This window comes from Plectropomus leopardus, chromosome 16 (genome assembly GCF_008729295.1).
Source record: "Plectropomus leopardus isolate mb chromosome 16, YSFRI_Pleo_2.0, whole genome shotgun sequence".
Classification (NCBI taxonomy): domain Eukaryota; kingdom Metazoa; phylum Chordata; class Actinopteri; order Perciformes; family Serranidae; genus Plectropomus; species Plectropomus leopardus.
Window position 1 is genome coordinate 20,011,175 of NC_056478.1, and position 22,940 is coordinate 20,034,114.

At 36.6% G+C, this 22,940-nt stretch overlaps 2 protein-coding genes and 1 long non-coding RNA gene across 4 annotated transcripts; 2 read left to right on the forward strand and 1 right to left on the reverse strand.

Moving 5' to 3' along the window:
* Nucleotides 1-33: 33 nt before the first annotated feature.
* mtif3 (mitochondrial translational initiation factor 3) lies at nucleotides 34-3,375 on the reverse strand. Its single transcript, XM_042503746.1, has 4 exons — nucleotides 3,311-3,375; nucleotides 1,966-2,425; nucleotides 1,026-1,177; nucleotides 34-772 (listed from the first exon to the last, which is right to left on the reverse strand). The coding sequence occupies exons 2-4, from the start codon at nucleotides 2,420-2,422 to the stop codon at nucleotides 524-526; spliced, it is 858 nt and encodes a 285-aa protein (XP_042359680.1). The 5' UTR covers nucleotides 2,423-2,425; nucleotides 3,311-3,375; the 3' UTR covers nucleotides 34-523.
* A 698-nt stretch (nucleotides 3,376-4,073) lies between these two features.
* On the forward strand, nucleotides 4,074-9,412 carry LOC121955184. 2 transcript variants are annotated; one of them, XR_006106612.1, is made up of 5 exons: nucleotides 4,074-4,182; nucleotides 7,778-7,887; nucleotides 8,597-8,731; nucleotides 9,184-9,216; nucleotides 9,374-9,412. It is a non-coding gene; the product is annotated as an uncharacterized LOC121955184 (long non-coding RNA). The 2 variants fall into 2 exon arrangements; XR_006106611.1 differs by lacking the exon at nucleotides 4,074-4,182 and adding an exon at nucleotides 7,637-7,703.
* Nucleotides 9,413-9,555: 143 nt separating this feature from the next.
* On the forward strand, nucleotides 9,556-22,258 carry LOC121955738 (adhesion G-protein coupled receptor G2-like). The gene is made up of 14 exons (XM_042503807.1): nucleotides 9,556-9,655; nucleotides 9,958-9,990; nucleotides 11,631-11,711; nucleotides 11,934-12,078; nucleotides 13,946-14,108; nucleotides 14,800-14,934; nucleotides 15,017-15,127; nucleotides 15,233-15,269; nucleotides 16,443-16,543; nucleotides 16,775-16,896; nucleotides 19,234-19,502; nucleotides 19,603-19,696; nucleotides 19,940-20,223; nucleotides 21,560-22,258. The coding sequence occupies exons 5-14, from the start codon at nucleotides 13,953-13,955 to the stop codon at nucleotides 21,760-21,762; spliced, it is 1,512 nt and encodes a 503-aa protein (XP_042359741.1). The 5' UTR covers nucleotides 9,556-9,655; nucleotides 9,958-9,990; nucleotides 11,631-11,711; nucleotides 11,934-12,078; nucleotides 13,946-13,952; the 3' UTR covers nucleotides 21,763-22,258.
* The last annotated feature ends 682 nt before the right edge of the window (nucleotides 22,259-22,940 follow it).

Consider the following 22,940-nt stretch of genomic DNA (forward strand, 5'->3'; position numbering starts at 1 on the left):
ATGATCATTTTGGGGTTAAGTATCCCTTTAAGGCTAAGGTGCGTTTAAGGACTGTGTTTGGTGTGTGTCACAGTTCTTCTCACAATCAGAACAACGTCCTCATAAGAACAGTAGTATAAAATTTTGTGTTTTGAGTGTTGAGATGACCCCAGCTGTGTGTTTTTATTGATAAAACCTGTTAATGGGAACTTGCGCTTATCAATTAAATTCAGTCTTAACTATAACCTCTGTTAGTCAAAATAAAAGCGACTAGCTAGCCAGTTATTAAGCTAAATATTGGCTGTGATACTTTCTCGTTCAGTGTCCAAACATGTAGATCTATTCATTCAAAAAAACGCACATGCACACTGTTTTGGTACCAGTGTGGCTGTGATGGATGGTTATTATTATGCATTATTAAGCTTTGTTAGATACGTACATACCACACTACAAACAGAGCCTGCTGAGGGAATGTAAACCAAACTGTGACATTTAAGCACAGACTTCCGTTGGGTTTTTTTGAGAATGTTTTATTTCCATCTGCTCACTGCTGTGTGGACCCTTCTGCTGTGTCCGCGCCGCTAACGGGAGCCGTTTTGCTCTCGGCAGCTTCTGAATTTGAGTCAGCAGACTGCGAAGCTGTGGACTTGTTCTTCTTCTCTTTAGACAGTTCTTTTGCTGAAGGAGGTCTGATGATGCACATGGCTGCTTTACCGTCTTGTATGACTTTTGGCGTGGAAACAAATCCCACCGTCATTTCCATTTGCTGCACAATCTGCTCCAGAGCTGTGTCCTGTGGAAAATAAAAATAAAACCGACACTTGTTTCAGATTTAAAGTGTGTATGTGTAAGGGCATTTATTGTGGAATACAAGCCCAATGTGTGACCATGAAGTGGTTCTGGTACAACTGTCCTTCACCCACTAAGACATTAAAAGTCAACAGTGCAGTTTGGGAAAACAACATCAGAAGGTGAGGCGACAGAGAGAGCCCGAGTTTGATCACGATGACATGATGACATTGATGCAGAGGTCTGTTTCTCCTCACCAGCTTGTCTGAAGGTGTCCAGCGTCCTGATCGCAGAGTCAGTCTAACATGATTCTTCTTCTCCAGCCAACTCTCCACTTGTTTCAGCTTGGTGGAGAGGTCATGAGCTGCGATGCCAGCTGAAAAGGAGAGCTCTTTCAACTGCACCGGGGCTGTGGAGACAAAACATGCTACTTTTTGTTTCAAATATTGTTTGAGCAAGACTTTTTGTGCCATAAGATCTGTTGAATGCTGAGATAAGATGAGTAGTGAGATGGGATTGCCAGGTTGCAAAGTAATGACATTCTTCACAGAGTAGCAGGGCCTTGTTTTAAAGGAACAGTGTGCTGGATTTGAGGGGATATATATTGGCAGAGATGGAATATAATATGATAAATATCTTTTTTTTTCGTGTAAAATCACCTGAAAATAAGAATTGTTGCATTTTTGTTACCCTGCAATGAGCAGTTCATATCTACATAGGAGGCAGGTCCTCCTCTAATGGCTGTAGATAGGGCAATTCAGGGTTTACACACTTTCCAATGTTAATAATAATAATTTATTAACAAGTGGAAAAATGTTATTTCAAGTGCAGAACTCTTCATCAGGCACAAAAACAAATTGTTCAAGGTTTCGATGTACATCTGTTATATCCCAACATTTTTGTCTTGTGACCCTTTGAAGCAAAAGGCAGCCAACCTGTAAAGTTTACATAATTTTATGATATGCAGACAGTTCAAGCAAAAATTAATTTTTCCTACTCTACTGTTGAATTTCAATATTTTTAGAGGTCCTAAGAGGTAAAACTTACTATTATTTAACAAGTAAAAGCAAAGATCTGTCATCTTCCTTAAAACTTGTTAACCATCTTGTGACACCTCTGGTGGATCCTGACTGTCAGGTTGGGAACAACTGTATTAAACTGTGGTCTGATTTGGGTCCCTGTCAGGACACCACATACCTGGTTTTGCTTTTTGCTTCTCCCGCAGTTTCATCTTCTCTTCGTGGATCTGTTTGCCGCTCATCAGCTGGTAGACGGGAGGATTTTCCTTTTCACTGAGCAGTACCAGTTTGAGCCCCTGCTTGTCCATGATTTTGATCACATTTGCTCGGTGCATGATGCCCAGGTTCTCGCCTGTCTCACTGAGCACCTGTATCTCATGCTGCGGGATGCTACGGCCAACGTTGCTGAATGTGGCTTGAGTTCGGGGATCATGCTTTTTTTTCTTTGGTGCGGGGGTCTGTTCTGTGTTATCTGCAGCTGTGGACAAAGGAGACCATCTCCAGGAAGAAGCAATTATGTTGGATTTTTCACTGAATATGGTAAATCTTGATGCTGGTGTCCAGTAGCCGCGGCTGCCACCACACACAGCTCTGACTGCATGGATTAGCATCCACCTCACACAACCTGCAGACATATCCTAAATAAAAAAAGAGATGGGAACACATTACTTACTAGACAGTAAAAGCAGCACAGTTTTTCCTAAATGTTTACCACCAACGTGTGAGAGTGTTGTATTTAATTTATCTTGTGTATTTATCAGATATGATGTGATTGACACATGAAGTTGCTTTCCTTGCGTTTTCTCTTGTCTTAAATTTGTTGTTTTCTCAGCAGCCTGCTGGGCCAGCCTCAATTTAAAAAACGGCAAATTAAAGTCTGCCGTATTTATCTGACACTGGAGACGCCACTCACGTACCAAATAAGACTTTTTTTAAACCGTCATAGTCCACCGTGGTATCCGGGACAAATCTTGCATTCACCATGGCTTACTTTTGGAAGTTTTACGCTTATTTGCCTTTCACTGAAGTCGATACTTGACATTAGCGTTTACAGGTAAAACCAACATCTGGAAGCTAACATCTAATAAAAAAAAACCTTTAAAAAATTGCATCAATAATGTTATGCCGAAATGACCAGCAAACCTTTCTTGCTGATAAAATGCTCTGCAGTGAATTCAGTGTTGCACTGAGTGTGAAATGAATAAGAAAACGCTAAACTGAGAGATTTTTACAGGGAGTCTGGATATGACCGAGAGAGCCGTTTACAGTCATGTAAACGGAGTTTAGCATCGGCCTAACGATGTGGAAACAGTTTATTTGAATTAATAAAACTTGGGTGCCATTGCCACTTTAAACAAGTTGTCCTAGGCGCGTTAACTTGTTCTTTAATTACACACAAAGTGAAGTCCTTGGTTTAAACATTAACGCAGGCGCAAATGGTCCGATTAGAGATTAAAAACTAACCTCGCCAGCATATAAATCCTCTAAATGTATCTTGTGTTGTTGTTGCGCTTCATACTCACTGTAGATCAATGTCGTGTATTCATGCTCTCTGCTGCAGGCAGGGTGACTGCTGAGCCTCTTCCGTCATGAACTTCTTTGTTTAATTTCAGTCGGGACAGACGATACAAAAACACGATGCTGCCCTCCTCTGGACGAGACACAACACGTCGTTCCTCCATTAAAGGGTCAGTGCACTCAATTTACAAAACCCGCTATTTATAATCTTACCATCCGGATAGCTCTAGTTTTTATCTGCACAATTTTAAAAATGTCTTACTATTACATTTCTGCCACTAGTGAGGGGTGAAAGGAATTTAACCAGTGATTTATTATTGGTTCTGAGTTTTTAGCATCTATGTAATAAACAGATAATATTTGCCAGCCTATAGACCCTTATTGTGAAACCGGAAATGTTGAATTCCCCCAAAGTTTTATGCTATAAATGTCAAATGTACTGAGCAGCTCTCATGGGAATGAAAAATGAAAAATGTCCAGAAAACTATAGATAATTATCATTATATAGTTAAGGCTGTGATACAGAGTATATATTAATAATTAATATCAATTAATTAATAAGTAATAATTTCCTTTTTTAAAAATTGTTGTTGTTGTTTATATTTCTTTTATTGCTAATTTTCAGATAAATGTCTTTTGTTGGTCATTACTTGTTAAGTTACTCATTGCCTTCTACTTGAAAAAAAGGAAATCAAGCAGGATTTCACAGGTTTCAGGTGTTTATAGGTAGAGTTTATGGGCGTGGTCTGGCGCGTGGACACGGGAATCGGCGCGGCTAACTAGCTAGCACTAGCTGCAACTTTGCTACCTGCCTGCTGTTTGGTGCCTGGCAGGTGTGCAGTTGGTGGGTTTATCACAGCTTCTTCTCTCAAAACAGGTGAGTGTGAACCACATTAATGTTGTGGACTGTAAAATAATTATCTGTAAGATGCCAAAACACCCAACGTTGTCTTACCAGGAGCCCGGTTAGCTTAGCTTACCATAAAGACAACAAACAGCAGCAAACAGCCAGCCTGGCTCCGACCTAAATTAATGCGTACAAATGACTTATTAAAGGTAACAAAATCCGCAACCAGTGGTGTTCGTTTGTGAAGATTATCTTGCTGAAAAACTAAACTGAGAAATGTGTAGGTATCATAAATGTTTATTTGCCTCATATCTAAATCTAAAATCTAATAAAACAGGCTTTTTGATGAGGGAAGCAAGACAATGCCAGGATCAGCCTACAGGAAAAACAGCACTGGTTCAGAAAGTTGGGCTCAGTATGCCTGTATTTTAGCATTTCATTTTAAATTTTAGATTATTATTCACAATAAAAACTTTTTTTTTAATCTCACAGGACAAGGGCACAATGATGCAAGGTGGGCACTTTGTCCTCCATTATAAAAGTATGCTGTTAAACAGAGCAACAGACAAGTGTCAGGGAGACAAGAACATTGAATATGTCAACAAAAGACATTGTATCTAAGTATGTCATTGAATCATGTAAAAAGTTCCTAAAATAGCAGGAAAACTCACCTCTGATGTAATAATCACTGAAAATAATCTGCTCAAAATTCATTTAAATCTCTTGTTTTGCACAAAGTTCCTGCAGTTCACGCGTTCACTATTTGGGATATTTGTAGTAGTTTAAGTTATTCTGTACAGATATTGCTATGCATTGAATATAATATGAAATGGCTATAAAATATGTCACTTATGTAACTTAAAAAAACATTACCAGATACATATGTCACCTTTTGTGTGTGTGTGTGTGTGTACTTTGCCAAGTGTTTATCTCTCTGTCTGTCTGTGGACAGATTTTTATCAACACGATAACAACATGCAGTCACGAACCTTTACAGGTGTGTAGTTGAGATCACAACGAAGGCACAATGAAGGCAGCAAACAGCTAGCCTGGCTCCGACCTAAATTAATGCGTACAAATGACTTATTAAAGGTAACAAAATCCGGCAACCAGCACCTCTAGAAGTCACGAATTAACACATTTCCTATTTGTTTATCTGTAAAAAAAAAAAAAAAGAAAGAAAAAAAAAAAAAATCAATGTTGTTTTACATGGGCTTAATAGCGTTTCCAGTGAATGAGTCCTAGAACCCCGAAATGAGTTTGTGTTTTAGCTCTCTGGCTTTCCTCATCTCATTGTCATTTTGTTTTTTAAATGGGTTTTTGGTATTCCTGAGACAAGTTTGTGGTTAAGAGACTTAACCAACATTAAATATATCAGTGAATACCCCACTTTGAAGAATTAAAGCTTTAACAGGTCTTCAAAAAGATGGTTGCTAATAAGTGGCTAAATGAGACTATAGAGTAAAGACAAGGATGCAAGGGCACAGCTTTTGTGTCAACTTTAGGGGCACATATGAAACAGGAATGTTGGGGCATACACTTAATTTCCTGCATTCTGGTGAATTTTTCTGCACCTTTTTTCCCTCTCCTACATTAGTTACAGGTGAAAATGTCCTTAATTTTGTCAAAATATAAATTCTTTACTACTTTTATTTAGTTATGTTTTTTGTGGGGGTGGGGGACAAATGCACATGCATCTTAAAAGGAAACTTTTTGTTTTAACTTAAAAAAGTTAGAGTCCAGGCTGCTTTAAATTTTAAGTTTACTGAATTTGAGAGGACAAGTTAAGATACTTTTGCAATGATTCAACTCTTCTCAAATTCAGTCAACACAAATATCTAAGGCAGCCTCTGCACCAATGTTTTAAAGTAAAAAAAAAACAACTTTGTTTTTACAGTACACAGAACGTCGTCATGATGACCACTTTGTACAGCCTCGATGTGTGGTGACATTAAGTCATGCGACTGTAGTGTAGTTTGAGTATCGCTTAATGTTAGCTTTTTATTTCTGCTAATTTAGGCTTCAAAAATCCTAAAAGTGGTGTTCGTTTGTGAAGATTATCTTGCTGAAAAACTAAACTGAGAAATGTGTAGGTATCATAAATGTTTATTTGCCTCATATCTAAATCTAAAATCTAATAAAACAGGCTTTTTGATGAGGGAAGCAAGACAATGCCAGGATCAGCCTACAGGAAAAACAGCACTGGTTCAGAAAGTTGGGCTCAGTATGCCTGTATTTTAGCATTTCATTTTTAAATTTTAGATTATTATTCACAATAAAAACTTTTTTTTTAATCTCACAGGACAAGGGCACAATGATGCAAGGTGGGCACCTTGTCCTCCATTAGAAAGTATGCTGTTAAACAGAGCAACAGACAAGTGTCAGAGAGACAAGAACATTGAATATGTCAACAAAGACATTGTATCTAAGTATGTCATTGAATCATGTAAAAAGTTCCTAAAATAGCAGGAAAAACATCTCTGATGTAATAATCACTGGAAATAATCTGCTCAAAATTCATTTAAATCTCGTTTTGCACAAAGTTCCTGCAGTTCATGCGTTTACTTTTTGGGATATTTGTAGTTTAAGTTATTCTGTACAGATATTGCTATGCATTGAATATAATATGAAATGGCTATAAAATATGTCACTTATGTAACTTAAAAAAACATTACCAGATACATATGTCACCTTTTGTGTGTGTGTGTGTGTGTGTGTGTGTGTGTGTGTGTGTGTGTGTGTGTGTGTGTACTTTGCCAAGTGTTTATCTCTCTGTCTGTCTGTGGACAGATTTTTATCAACACGATAACAACATGCAGTCACGAACCTTTACAGGTGTGTAGTTGAGATCACAATGAAGGCCAAGTTCAAAGATGGATGTGGTCTGAGCAAGGGCGTCTAAAGTAGGGGGGCAGGAATAGGTCAGGAGCAATTAAAACTGACAAGTATCTGCAAATTCAAGTTCATGGTCAGCACTGTCCCCCTCACTTGCATGTACATGTGTTGTCTAAAAAAAAGTGATATGCAGAAGCTGCATTTTAACTGCTAATTACCTTGGATTGTATGGATTGACAAGTAAATAATGAAATTTAAAAAAAAAAAAAACTTTAGATGTTTTTCCCTGAATGTATTTATACTTTGCTCTTGGAAATTTACCATTTGCTTTATATTTAAAGTAGACTTGTCAGAAAAAAATGTTCAGGCACTTCTGAGGAGGTTTCTGTAAAAAGATTAAGAGTTATTTTTATTTTTAAATTTACACACTTGGTATATTTTACTGTAAGCAGACAATAATATTCTTTACCCAAGCATATTGTTCACCATCATTTATTTCTTGAATTTCATACCAGGAAACTGATGGAGGATGATGTTGCTTTGGGTATTTTGCATATGGAGAGCTACACAATGTTATTTTCAGGAACTGTGAATTTGCAACCCAAAACAAAATTCCTCCATCGGGTTGTCACATTGATAACACATTCGTGTGGCCAAGAGGTTCAGTAGTTTTTGTTTAGTGCTGCTGTTCAGTGGTTCCACTTCAATTGAGAAAGGTGAGAAAAGACTTTGGGCTGATAATCTGTTATTGGAAAGTACTTAAGAAAAAAATAATTAACTTTTCATCTAGTGCGGCAGTTAATGGTTCACAAATCCTGGCCAGGACTGAACGCCATCTAGAAAACATGGACTGGAAGACTTGGATGCTGTTTGCGAGCCTTCTGTTGATTTTTCCTGTTTGTAAGTAAACACAATTTCATAATGCTGAAGTCTAGTAGCTTGCATATGTAACATCGTATTATTCTCCTAAGGAAGGACATTTTTAGCATAAAAATAGAGAACTGGAAAAGTCTTAATGTCTGCTGTTGTTCATTAACACCTTGATCAACATCAGTTTTCTTGTGCTGCGTTCAGATGCCATTCAGAAATATTATGGTATTATCATAGAAAATCTGTTTCATTTCTTCTAAAAACACAGGAAAAACAAAATGAGAAAACTTTACAAGAAATGTCCCACATACTCAAAAAAAATGGTAAAGATGACAGGGAAATAATCTGTAAATTTGCTGGGGAGATTATTAAATATTATGACAAAATGAAGGGAAATGTACATACAGCTATATTTATAATTTTCTTCATTATTTATTTAAAATTATGTTGCAGAAAAAGACAGTTTCTTTGTAACACTCTCTTGAGATCATTTTCTTTTGTTTCTTTCATTTTGTTGTTCTTTCTTTCTATTTTTCTTTCTTTTTGCTTATTTTCAGTTAATTTTCTTATAACTTTTATTTTTTGCTAATTTCTTCCATATGTTTAGGCCAAATTTCTGATTGCCCTCTCATGTTTTTGAAAGATATCAAGCCCAGGTTTCAAAGAGTTCTTAATATAGGATGTAAAAATATGGGTGCGAAGAACATGGTATTTAACTTGTTATCTGATTTGATTAAAGGCACTTCGGCCCCTAAAGATTGCCATGAAGGAGATAAATCTATTGTGAAACTCAAAGGATGTAAAGGGAAACAGCATTATGTTGTTGCTGATAACTTCTTTGCATTCATCAATGCACGCAAACATTGGAAACAGGGTAAGTGAAAACTACTATAAACACTTTAATTACGGTAGTTAGTTGTTTGGCGACAAACCATCATGCTAAGTCTGGGAGGAAGGGGTGCAGCTTAACAACTATATAATAGCTGTATTTATGTTTTTAAAATTATACAACATGCAAAATAACTATAATTTTGTACCCCACCTTTGGCTCCAACCCCCCCCCCCCCGCGGCTCTTCCGAGGTTACGGAAAATGAATGTCATTGGGGGCCCCTGCTCCATCTCTCTTTCAGCAAAAGGGTCCTTGGACTGAAAAACACTGAAGTATTCGCAAACAGTTTGCATGTCTCGTCCCTCTCTAGTGGACAGGCATTTCACGTTGACTCTGTGTATGGTCATTTTTGGGGAGCTTTAAACACTTTTGAAGGCATGCTTTGATAACAGTTTGTACAATTAATTTGTTTCAAGCATACTTGTGTCTCTTTCAGGTCAAAAGATTACCCCCAATGCCCAACAAGCAAGTAAGGAGACTCAGATTTTATCATTTGTATATACTAAATTTTGTTTGTGAGCAATTCTGGTTGGGGTTAATTGCTTTAACATATTGTGTAAAAGTAGGCAAGAGATGCAAAATGAAATGACTATGTGACATAAATGACTGCATTCTTTACCTCTCAGAAAAGAGTTGCGTCATTTTTGTGAAGAAAAATGAAATTGAAAAAAGTGAGTACAACCTACTTGAGTATTGGATTTTTGTTTAAACATCATCAGCATTTCAGCAGAATAAAAACTGACTGTATTTCTGTTTACAATCAACAGGAAAGAAGGACTGGCCGTGGCCCAAAATTGTGATAAATAATGGTTCTCATCTACTGCACATCTCAAGAAGTCACATCAAAAGGAAATTGAAACTGTATGTCCTGGAGGGGAAATGCAGCGTCACACTGTCTGGCCTATCAGGTGATTTAAAACTGTATTTTATGTTTTAGAGTGTCAGTTTTCAATGTTGTGAGTATCACACAATTAAATTATATTCACCTTTACTTCTTATCCAGCACACTAGAGCAGAGGAGAGGATGGGGAAGTTAAAAAGCATGTGTAATTGTGTGTGTGTGTGTGTGTGTGTGTGTGTGTGTGTGTGTGTGTGTGTGCGCGCGTGCTTGTATTTGGCCCTTTAAGAATGAAAACAGCAGTTCTATCTTAAATCTACAAAGATAAGAGATGATGATTATTTTTTGTTAATATAAATTTCTCTTACCCAGATTCAAAGTGCGTCTTCAATCACACTCTCACAGGTAAACTTTTTTCTTTACAGTTAAGTTTGAAAAAAAGAAGATAAAAACAGAGTTATTTATATATCAAGTTTCTTCAAATTAAGTCATTAAATTCTAGGCAGAGATGGGCACAAATATACATCTGAAAAATATCTTGTTACAGATAAATCCTTGCTCATGAAATGTAGGAAAATAAAACACAAAATAAGAGTATGAGAAAATGTCATTTGTAACGTAAGGATAAAATTGTACATTCTATAAAAACTGATATCACATTTTAAGCATTTAGTTTTCTCAATATGGGTTTCACCTTAAACCTGACAACAGGTCACGTTGATATTTTTTTGGTTTTGAGTTTAGTTTGTAAGTCTTTTTTTTTTTTTTTCCCAAAATCCAACTTGTTCCAATTGTCTTATGCTGACGTCATCTTGACGTAGAATAACAAAATTTAGTCGTAAGGTATGGAAAAAAAAAACCCCAATGTCCACAGAAATTCTAACGTCGTTAGACTTTTAAAATATTGTCAACCTGATTTTTATTCCCACCAAAATGTAATATCTGTCCGACTAAAAAGTGCCAAACGTCTTTCTGAAGACATATTTCGTCCGGTGCCAGCTGAGAGTGAACAACAATTGAAATGTGGCGGAACTGAACAGTTAGGCCATGAAGTATTGCTTACAAATGAAAATAAGACCGGGCATTTAGCAGATGCCTTTTTTTAAAAACGATAAATATTAAGTGCAGCAGAGAATTTGTAAGTTTGTAAGTACATTTCTAAGATAAGAAAACTTTAAAAACAACAAACTGAATGAGAGCAAAAGACATCAAGCAGTATTATTACAGCAGAGCATGATACAGTACAAAACAGTATAACAACCAAAAATATGACATAAAATATGACAACAGGATATGACAGATGACATATTAAATTATGTAATAATGCATTTTAAGCATTTTAATAGGCATTCATTATAATCTAAATTGTTTTGGTGGGGATTTGTGCTCAAAATGTCCTCAATAAATTATATTAAAATAATTATAAATGATTATTAAAATAAAATATATATCTTTAAAAGAATGTAAAAAACTAAAAAGTTGCACTATAATATATATATATATATATATATATATATATATATATATATATAGAATATATATATTATTATATAGTTGTTGAGTTTAAAAAAATTTCTTCTGGGGGAAACTGCACCCCCCTAGACCCCCTGGAGGGGTTGGTTGCAGAAGGTGATGATTGAGTGATTTTAATTATTATTATAATTATTTCAAAAACACTAGTACAAGCTTTTAAATTATTTTGTTAAAATTCTCCGTTAAAAATCTTTTTTTGTCCAGCAAAATACATAGTACACAAAAGAAATTAAATCTATATTATAAATTCATTTATTGAACAACTACCCATCTCTGACATTACTTAAACAATCTGGAACATTTTAGAAGTCTACTATTCACTTTTTTTTTAACAAACCCTCATAGACAGCTCTCTTAATTTACCAAGTCAATATACTTGAATTAGTAATTTCAGACATCATTTTAGATGTTTGCTTTCTGAATGTTGTATTGTTATGTCCCACTTGGCTTATATTTCTTTTTTGTTTTTTACTGTGGAAGAGTACTTGATTCTGATGTGTTTCCATTAATAGGATCTTGTCAGATTCGATGTGTGGATACAGAGTCCATATGTAAAAACACTAAATACAATGAAGAGAAGTGCGGCACAATTAGTGAGTTCCTTTCTGAAAAGCAAACGATGAATGTTTCAGTGTTTCTTCTGCACTTCTGTCATTTCTGATTTTTTTTTACACAATATAATGCACATCATGTTGATGGTGATCACGCTGTGGACTCTGGCTTTAACTGGCACAAACTGTTACATTCAGCTGTACATTTTTCCTTACAGATTCTAGCTAACGCTTGACATAAAACTCATTTCTCTTTATTTCCAGAGCGCAAAAACAGGTACATCATCAACACAAGAGCAACAAAAGAAAACTGTGTCAGCTGCAACAATCCCGTGAAAAAGCCAGAGCAACTTAAGTATGATGGACAGAATGTATTTCAAGGAGAAACCCCCAAGGCTGAAGGAGCTGCGTAAGACATGCTCCATATAATTTGGAGACATTTTATTTTATTCACAAAACTTGAGCAATATTTTCCAAATGTCGATCAATTCTAAGATGATGCGTTTCCACTGAGTGATATTTTGTGACTTCTCCTCTTATGATAACATACCAAGAAGCATAGTGATGGATGTTAAAATCATTAGCAGGTTTGTTGCAGCCTCCGCACTTGCCATCATTATGTCCAATGGAAGACGATGTAGGCATCTTATGCGAGTGATAATGTAAAGGCGAGCCCCTCATACCTGGTAGCAGAGGGATTTCTGGGAGGTGATAGTCCACTATTTCACAGAGGAACTGTGGATTCAAAACTGTCAGATGATCCACTCAACTTTTGAAGAGTTATGCGATGCAAAAGCACCTCTTGTAGCGTCCGCTGTATCATGCCCGAGGGAGCCGGTTTCTACCGACAAGCGCATCGCCATATCATTATGTGACCTATAAGAGCCAAAAAAAAGTGTCTCCATTGCAGTTTTGCAAATAATGGCTTTTTCAAATCACCTTATGCGCCACCAACCACCTCATGCAGGTGTAAAAGGAGGGTTTTTTTTTTTTTTTTCGAAATTGACGTGTGTCCGTCAGGCATATTTTTATATTCGCAATTTCAATTTTGAGGATTATTGTAAACCTGCCTAGTGAGATGAGAAGATTTAAAACTACTGCAAAGCTTAAGCACAGAAATTTGAAGGTTGAAAGCAAGAAGAAACAACTGTTTGGTTCCATGCAAAGATTAGAGTCTGCCTTCCCATTCCTCTAACCCAAAATATTTGTTTATACGCAAATAGAAATGCTAATATCATGATGTGCCCAGAAGCCCTGTGGTGTCAACAGCTCCGGGAAGTCACCGCTCCCGCTGTGATTCTACCAAGAAATAGTCAGCATACAAAACTTCCCCTAAAGCCAAAGACGTTACATTTCTGATTGAGTATGACTTAAGAATACAAGAACATGGTAAAGGTCCAGTGTGTATGATTTAGGGGCGATATTTGCAGAAATGGAATATAATAAAATAAGTATGTTTTCATTAGTGTAAAATCACCTTGTTACCTAGGAATTAGGCATTTAGCAGGTCCTCGTCTGTGGAGATCGACATGTTCGCTGCCATGTTTTGACAGTAGCCAAAAACCGGCCTTATATAGGGCCATTTACATTTTGAGATGGCCACTGTAGCTAGAGGCCCATCTGCCCACCTCTGTGGATAATAACTTCCTGAACATCTGGATCTTAAGATGATAAGCAGAGAAAAAGGGCAACCACACAGTAGCATGTGGTGGACAAGCTGCCTGTCTCTGATAGTCAAACAGCGCTGAAGAAACACTGATTTGTAATGTAAAAACTACTTTTTTTCAGTGTTTTTACTGTTTTTCATCACCTGGTTTGTTTTGTTTTTGTGAGGACTAGATCTCTGGGGATAATTCGGTTCCCATAAAAACCTCCTGAACAATGAACCCTAAAGGCAATCTAACTGGGAGAAGTTTCAGCTGGTTACAATCAGCAACCCCCAGCACTAGAAGCCGCTAAATTTCCCCTAAATCTTACACACTGGACCTTTAATTGGTAAACTGCTGATTGGCTTTTTTTTTTTTTTTTTTAACTTTGGACCGTGCCATGCTAGCTGTTTACACCTGCATCCAGTCTTGTACTAAGTGAATCACCACTCTGCTCAAGCTCCGTACAACTCCTCAATAATTCTTACCGTACAGCTGCGAATGCGTCATGATGATAATGCTGCGTAATGATTGACAAAATAATACATTTTGTGTGGGGAGCTTTCTTTTACTTGAAACACACATTATACCTCATATCTAAAGTATGAATAATTTTCTGTCTGCCAACAGCATCTTCATGAAAAACATGTCCAACCTAGTCAACTCCTTCAGCGATTCTTCAGCTGATGTGGTTGGTGTGGGAAAAGGAGTTAGCGGTGTCTTTGTGAAACAAGAGCCCGAGGAAGTAGAGGAAGTCTCCTTTGCTTATGGGTCTCCAAATGACAACATAAATGTGGGTGCATTATTTTAATTTAATATTCATGCGCATCCTATTTTGTAGCATTTTCATCAGAAGAGCTGTGTGTTTTTGGAAGTGAACATTATCACGTTGCAACCCAATCGCCAGAAAAATGTTGATATTGTAGGTGTCTGTGAAGCATGGATGTGTACTGTGTTCATGTGTTCTGACTTTACATTTTATGTTGTGACAACACTGTGGTTAACGTGTGGTTATTTTTATGCACAGAAACCGCTTGGTTATGGTTAGGAAAAGATCATGTTTATCATCGGCTTTGATAAACCAACTATAGTGGCATGTAAGCTAGGCAATGTACTGCAGTGGAGAAGGCTGCAATTAGCCTTCTAAAAAGATTCACCAGAAAATCAATATCAGTTTAAGTGTACGATATATTTGAAATATTTTCTAAGCAGAGCCGTGTAATTCCAACCATTTTCTTCTGGCGGCTGATCTGTTTTCTCATTCATTTGCTAACTTGAGTGATGGAATAAGCGGTCTATGAAGGATATGGCATTATGTCTCATATTTAGAAATAATTTGAGAATTTGCTTTTTCTCCATGAGTGAAAGCATTTTAACGAATCCAACACAGCAGGAAGACTACTGAGTAATTTCCTAAATACTAAGTAATTTTCTGAAAACTTTGCACGATTTTGACAACACTCTTGTTGTGCTCTTCCCTGCAGGTTATAGAGGGCGGGGATTCTCTGCCTCAGTTTTCAAGATCTGTCACTGTGCCAAAAGAAGCATTTGATAAAGTTGTCAATGCAAATGTTATTACACCATTTGCAGCTGTTTTCAGATTCCTCAACATGACCTCGGTAAGAAAAAAATATCTTAAGGTAATGTAAGGTGCACCTAACATATTTGATCATGTCATTATTTCTATTTTTTTTCTTCCAGGATGAAAAGAACAGCACTGTTTTAGGTAACGAGGTTTTAGCAGTGGAAATGGGAACTGGGATAGCCAATCTCACAAACAAAATACGCATCCGTTTTTGTAACATTAAATATGTAAGTTTAAAAAAAGAGCATTATCGAATGTGTATTATTTGAACTTGAGTTTGTTTATCCACCTGAGAGCACATTTTTAAAGCAGTACTTTTGTTTTGTTTACAGGAAGGAACTCCATCTTGTTGTTCGTGGAATGGTGAAGGTATTTTTCCCATTTGCTCATCTGCGTGTTGATGAAACATATTAAAAAAACTTAAAAAAACACCCAGCCAAATCGGCAGAATAAATGTTGGTGGTGCATGTTCACGCAAACCATGGATGTATAAACTCGGATGAGATCAAAATGTTATGTTTCTTAACATTTCAATTTGCATTTAATGTTGTGACATTGTTTAGGCACAAAATTCACTTTGTTCGGGTAAAGAAAACATCATGTTTTGGCTTTTAAGTATCTGCTTGCTTTTGCTGGCATTGCCTAGGTGTCACACCAGCTACCACACCCTCCGCCGCCTCCTGATGAGAATCTCAGCTCATAAACATGTAATCTGAACTACGTTACATGAATGAAATGGACGAATGAAACATATCTGTGGTTTCACTCGACAATGGCGTTGTGGGGGCCTGAATACGCACATGGTGTTTCTCTATTGTGTGTCATTACAGAGTTACACTGCCAACTACTGGCCTGGCATGCACACCACAGTGTTTTTTGTTAATTTTTCTGATCTATGCACAAGAGGATCATTCTCTAATGTTATCATGTGAGCACAGATTTGTTTTTAAAAGCAAAGAAAAGACTTTTCTGGTTTTAGTAGGGCCTGTCTCGTCTAAACACGGCCTCACACTTGAACAGGACAGATGCATGTTAATGTTAATAGTGACACCTGTGCTTTTCCTACTGTGACAAGTCAAAATCTCTGCTGTGAAAAAGGCCTATAAACTTGCAAGATGAACTGCACATAGAGACCTATCATTAGTACACCTAAATGTATATAAGAGACACACTGCAGGAGGCTGCAAAAATGTTATCATGCTTTGCTGGTCAGGTTGCAGACACTGCGGTTAACAACGCCTTTGTGCTGCTTTTGTTTATTTGGAATGACACAGTCTTTGCATGTGTGTGGTTTGGACACGTGCCAGAGGCAGAAGAGTACTGTGTTGGCTCATGTAAGGGCAACTTTGACAATGTGAGCGTGACCTCACAGTCAAACCTACTTTATCCCGTGTTTGACTTTAGAGGACCTTAATTCATATCTGAGTTTGATATTATACTATTTTCCATGTTTAAAATGTACTGCTCTCATGGAGCGCTGATGCTTCAGCCTCCAAATGAACTGATGAACCGCCCAATTTTCTGCACTGTTTATACTTTTAGGGAGTCGACCGACGTGGACTCATGACGGATGTCGGACGAATAATAGTGGAGAAAACATTACCTGCGAGTGCTCACATTTGACATTTTTTGCCATCTTATTGGTGCGTTTTACGTCTTTTGTAATAGTTTCATGACATACTTTTTGAGTGGAATACAAATATTTGGACGAGTCTCTGTATGACGATCTTGAATGCACTCTGTAGCTACCCAATTTTTCTTTTGCCCACACTGTCCATCCACCCTCAGAATGAAGTTCATCATAAACCACTCTTAATTACTAATGGCCGTGGCAAAGTTCTTAATAGTGGTTTCAATTTTTTTGCTCTTTGCAGGCTCCTGTAAATGAAACCATATCTAGTAATGATCTGAACACCCTCACTATCATCACCAAAGTTGGCTGTGGCATCTCCATGTTTTTTCTCGGTCTCATCCTCTTCATCCACATCCTAATAAGGTAACAATAACAGAACGTTCTCTCCGTAACTAATTTAAGACTAAATAGCTTTTTATCCCAAGAAACATTCAGGAAATGATCAGGAAATTACTGCAACGTAGAATTAAGTGTTACCTGTATTTCAAACTGAAGATGTAAATGCTGTTCTAAGCCTTCTCTACACATGTATAAATAATATTCAAGTGGATAATTGCTTTTTTTTTCAAGTAATTATTTTTGTTGGCCTAAAAAGAGCACAATTTGAATATACTGAGCCTCAAAATAGTAATATCCACCATGTGTAAGCTTTCAAGAGCAGAGTGTTGTTCCTTTGTTAAAAAACCCAAACATAGAAATTTAATATATCTACTGGACCTCATTGTTTTTTGTGGGAATTTTCTTTTTTTTTTTTTTTTTTTTTAAAGGGACAGTTCACCCCAAAACCAAAAATACATATTTCTCCTCTTACCTGTAGTGGTATTCATCAGTCTAGATTGTTTAGGTTTGCGTTGCCAAGTGTGGGAGATCTTACGTAGAGCTTTCTGCCTTCTCTCTAATATAATGAAACCAGATGGCACTCTCGTGGAGCTCAAAGCGGTATTATCAGTAAAATTTAGCCAACTTTAAGTAGCAAAAGAGGACAAATGGCCCTCGTGAGTGTATGTGGTATTTCTAATAATTTACTATTATTCAGTATATGAATAGATTATTATTACTAATGCATGGATGTGGAAGTAGTGTTTTACTGTTATAAGGTGGAGCAAATTTTTAACCATTTTATATAGAGCTGCAACTAATGATTATTTTCATTATCTGTTAATCTGCTGGTTGTTTTCTTGATCAATCCAATTATTGTTTTTTTTGTTTGTTTGTTTGTTTTAAATGTAATACAATTAGTGAGATATTTCATCATAACATAACATCAGAACAGAAAGTGACACCTTAAATTGTCTCCTTTTGTCTGACCAACCATCGAAACCTTATAATTATTCAGTTTTTCTGACATTTAAGACAAACGACAGCAAATTGACACATTTAAGAAGCTGAAACCATGAAATATTTTTGCTAATCATTTTTTAAGACAAATAAATTGATTTATCGTTAATTAATAGTAATATTTATATACAGTTGTGTAGGTTTTTTTTTCCCCAATGCGTCATATTTTTAACAGTTAATGTGTGTAGAATGTAAAATCTAAATTTAATCAGTGACTGTAATTACAACCATCAAATAAAATAAAAATAAAAAAGTACAATGTGTCCCTCTGAAATGCAGCGGAGTAGGAGAGGGTTCATGGAATGTAAATAATCAGGTAAAGTCAGGGCGTATGCAGGTCCTTAACTAGTCTTAATGTCTTGACTTTAATATTATAAATATTAGGCCTTAAGAGTCATTAAACAGTATTGCATTTGAATCTTAATTGGCACAAACAATTCATCAAACTAAATTTATCCATCTTTTAATTTCTTTGTTTTAAAATGAGTTAAGCTCTTTAATGTAAAAGTTGACATTCATAAATCTTTGAACCTACCAATGAACCTAACACTGTATTTACACTTTATCCCCCCGACCTTCACCCCCAAAATACCACTCAAATTAACAAGTACCGACTAGTCGGAAGGAGGTTCAAAAATAACCACAAAGTGAAACAAAATAATGACAAAAAATGGCAAAACAACCAATAAGAGACAAAAAGAGGACCAAAAAAATTATTTCAGAGACAAAATAACTACAAAGAGATACAAAACCACAGAAGGGTGCAAACAACACAACATGGGGCTAAACAACTATAAAGTCTGTGTATCTTCTGTCAGTGTATGAGAGGTTTTGCATATCTGTGCCCATCGGCCCATTTTCTGATAATTTGCCGTTGTTAAACTACATAAATACTTACCATTATTTTTTACCAGCATGGCTTAATTTAAAGAAAAAGATGATCTGTTAAAAATCAGACTTAAATTTGATTTAAAATATCTTGAAAGTGTCTTAAAAAGTATTTTCTTTAAGTGTCTTGATACCTGTAGACACACTAAAAGTACAAATATGTCAAATTTTGTCTGAACGACAGTCCCAAAACTAATTTACAAAGAAAACAAAGAAAACCAACTAATTATGGTGTTTGAGAATCTGACACCAGTGAATGTTTAGCAATTTTGCCAGATATTTGAGTTAAACAATGTCCTAATTATCAAATTAATGGGAACTAAATACCTAATTCAGTGTTCAGTATACTTAACTCCTTCATTAGTCGGGGAAATCATAAAAAAAAAAAATCGATTTGTCTATTAGCAATCATAAACTGCCCATACTCAAAAGAAAAATATAAAATCTGATGTCTTTGTTTGTCTCTCCTCACAGGAAGACCAAATCCAGGATATCCACAAGGATCCTCATCCACCTGGTGTCTGCCATGTTCCTGCTTAACTTAACTTTCCTGACCAACAGCTATGTGGCAAATATGAAGAGCGATGTGGGCTGTAAGATCATGGCGGCTCTCATGCACTACTTCATGTTGGCCACTTTCACTTGGTTTGCTGTGCAGGCCTTCCACTTCAGCCTGCAGCTGTACTCGGGGAGGGGAATTACAATCCGTCACTACATACTCAAAGTCTGCATCATCAGTTGGCGTGAGTCTGAGTCTGTGTTTTGTGCTTTTTTTTTTTTTTTTTTACCTGAACATGAAGGTAAGATTCGCAAGTCGGGTTAATTTTCTTACGCCATTTCCAGTACTACCAAGTGTCATTGCAATTGTGCTGATAAGCATCGGAAAATATGGTGAACAACAAATCAACTCTAGCGACACCAAGGACACCGTAGCCATGTGAGTCTGCAGGTTATCAGTCAATAAAACAATCAATCAATAAGATTTTATTTGTTTAGCACTTTTAGATTTTTAAGATATTAAAATATAAAAAGATAAAACAGACTAAAATGTATGAATAAATAGTTGATAAATAAATAGTTTTCAATTCAATAGTTCAATTATGTATTTAGGGGTTATGTATCTAATATACACAATGAGACATATTTCCCTCCCCTTACTGAAATGTCCATCTGTTCCAAGGTGCTGGATAACGGACAATGATGTCCACTACATTGTCAACATCGGCTACTATGCTTTGGTCTTCATCTTCACCCTCACTGCCTTCATCACCATTGTGACCTGGCTCTGCTGTCTCAAGAGAGCAAGAAATGGCACCGCACAAACGAGCACAAATGGCAAGAACATGGTAAACATTCTGGGACTGTGTTGCATCCTGGGTGTCACATGGGGTTTTGCCTTCTTTGCCAACGGCGTCCTCCGCATCCCATCCTACTACATTTTCACGGTCCTCAATTCTTTCCAAGGTATTAACGACTGCAATAATAATCTTTCAATTTATCGCCCTGCTGCATTTTAAGCAATTTAATTGAATACAATTCTAGACTCAGTGCTCATGTAGGTAGTTTTTCTCCTGCTTTACTCACAGGATAAAACTGCTTTCATTAATATGTATCGCTCTATCCCTCTTTTAACCCCGTTTGCTCAGATCACACCCACCTTTAAACTCAGCTTTATTTTGATACAAACTATACACCTTTGAAGTTTCATGATTGCATCTTGCACAGTTGCGACGTTATTGTGTTGACAAAATTTGTCCACAGACAGATAAACAAACAGACATATAATTACCAGACAAAATGACCAGAACCGCTGCTGTGGTAGTTCCAGCTACAATAGGTGCCACAGGGTCACATTTTGTCATAATGACACACACATACAGACCATAGACTATATATAAAGACAGGCAGCATGACAGCTACCCCAGAGTGTAACGTTTCAATCTCGATCGCCCCCTGGTGTCTGTCTGCAGTATAGGTCATAAAGCCTGGCCCTCCATGTTAGTGAATGGACACAGGCCAAACTAAAAACTCAAAATACACGCCAAATACAGTTTTCCCAAAGACAAGTGATCATTTTTATGATAACTTCGGTTTTAATTTAATTCTACAAAAAAAGCATGATTGACAGCTGTGTAGACTACTGTGCAGAATCCACCTCTCAATGACATCACCAGTGCAAGATGGCAGTGCCTGTATCTGGGATATTTTAGCCTCGCTTAACCATTGCTGGGGTAAGTGGGGGTGTGTGTCCATCTTTATATACAGTCTATGATAGAGACTCAAAGTGAAAATAATACCAGCTGTCATGACTTTGTCACAGACAATAAAAAGAGCTAAGACTTAATGAGAGTACTGCTTCCCTGATTCAGTTGCCCCACCCACCTAATAATTGGAGGTCATTATTGTCTTACACAGGCAGTGACATTGTGACATGTTTTGTTTTGTTTTTTTTTTTTAATTTATGGTGAGCACAAATTTTGGCAAATTGGGGTCCCTTTAAAACATTTTTGGGTCTTGGGCCACCAGTGGTCACACTTTCAAATTTCACTAAACTGACTTAGCCTTAAATTTACCACTGCTGTATTGTATTGTAGCTATGTTACTGTAGCTCTGGAAATTTTCAGTTATTCCATCATAAGCTTCATCAAAACCTGAGAGGCATGCTGAAGCAGGATATGGGATTGACGACTTTAAATAAAACCCACCTACATGAGCAATGAGTGTCAAGTAGCGATGAACTAAAAAAGCATCATATTTCATAATTTGTTTTTCCGAGTGACCATCTTTCTTTGCCTGGCAGGTTTCTTTCTGTTCATCTACTACTACAAGAGCAGCCACTCCAAAGAGATGACTGATGGTACCAGTGATCAGAGCTCAAGCAACACCAGTGCTATTAAAACCAGTGTGGAGAGCCTCACGAACCCCTACATCAACATGTCATACAACAAAAGATCACCACAGATCACGAACGGCGACCAAATAGTGGTAAAAGGGTCAGCATAAAGTAAACACTACTGGCAAGTGGAAACTTCACCGATGTTTAATACTGCAGTAGGCATCTTTCCAGACATATTTATTGTTAGTTGTGTGTAGGAGTACGACTTTAATGCTACATTATTTAGGTCCGTGGTTCCCAGCAGGTCCAGATTTCGCCTGAGTCATTAGCTCAAGGTTCACACATTGTAATATATTCAGCATCATACTTGCACCTGTTGTCAAGGTAGTTTGCTGTCTCTGTTAACAGGAAACAGCATGTGAAAACAAAAACTGTCATTTCTTCACTCGACACGGTCGCAGTTCATTAAGTGAGGGTTACAACAGGGTGTGTTTCATACAGTTAAAGTCATGACTTTACACTATGACTTCTTTTTAATGCAACAATGAAAAATATTTTTTGACTTATTTTTCACTGGAAAAATATTCAACCCATAGGGCCGCTTTAATATTACACACACTCGTATCACTTTGCGCTTTTCAAAACCAAGCTTTAAAAAATGTTGTACATTATTATTTTATACTTTTGAGTGATTTTATTATAACCAACATCAGTTCTAATTATAAATATCAAATATTCAGTAATTTTCCAAATTTTAACCCTTTAAATGCCAGGTTTTTGTCATGATGCTACTATATTTTTAGATGGAAACAAAAAATGAATTATTTCCAATATCAAACATGCAAAGTAGATACTTTTTTTAATTTCACAGTCTGGGATATATCAGTGGTTAGCAGCAACACTGATTGTGACAGTGCACCTAGTGGAAATAGCATGTATTTTCTCCATATGGTAAATATGTAGAAAGTTATTAGGTGAAAATTAGTAACAATGACAAATTCCAAGAATGAAACCCAGAAATAATACAGTGCATGTTTTATGCTTTAATGGCTGTGGGATCAATATTTGCAATTTGAAAGGGTTTCAATGGCACATTTTTTACACTTGAAAATTCCAAGATTAAACAAAAATACTTATCTAATATCTCGCCAAAATGTATGCTTTATGCATAAACAAAGCCAAAATTATCAAAAAATTAGGAATGAAAGGCACATAAAATGCACCAAACAGTCCCTAAGGGTTAAAAACCAATAACTTGAAGCTATGCTGTATTTTTTAATGACATTTTCAGGACCCCCTAATCATCAGCGTAGAATATCTTCAGCTTTGAATATACCCATAAATA

Bases quoted from the DNA above. Each gene is read 5' to 3' on its own strand.
- LOC121955738 (XM_042503807.1), top strand. From the start codon at position 13,953: ATGAAAAACATGTCCAACCTAGTCAACTCCTTCAGCGATTCTTCAGCT. The intron at 14,109-14,799 runs GTGGGTGCATTA...TCTTCCCTGCAG, and splicing joins CTCCAAATGACAACATAAAT to GTTATAGAGGGCGGGGATTC. The intron at 19,503-19,602 runs GTGAGTCTGAGT...CGCCATTTCCAG, and splicing joins AGTCTGCATCATCAGTTGGC to TACTACCAAGTGTCATTGCA.
- mtif3 (XM_042503746.1), bottom strand. From the start codon at position 2,422: ATGTCTGCAGGTTGTGTGAGGTGGATGCTAATCCATGCAGTCAGAGCT. The intron at 1,178-1,965 runs GTATGTGGTGTC...TTGTCTCCACAG, and splicing joins GAAGCAAAAAGCAAAACCAG to CCCCGGTGCAGTTGAAAGAG. The intron at 773-1,025 runs GTGAGGAGAAAC...TATTTTCCACAG, and splicing joins GGACACCTTCAGACAAGCTG to GACACAGCTCTGGAGCAGAT.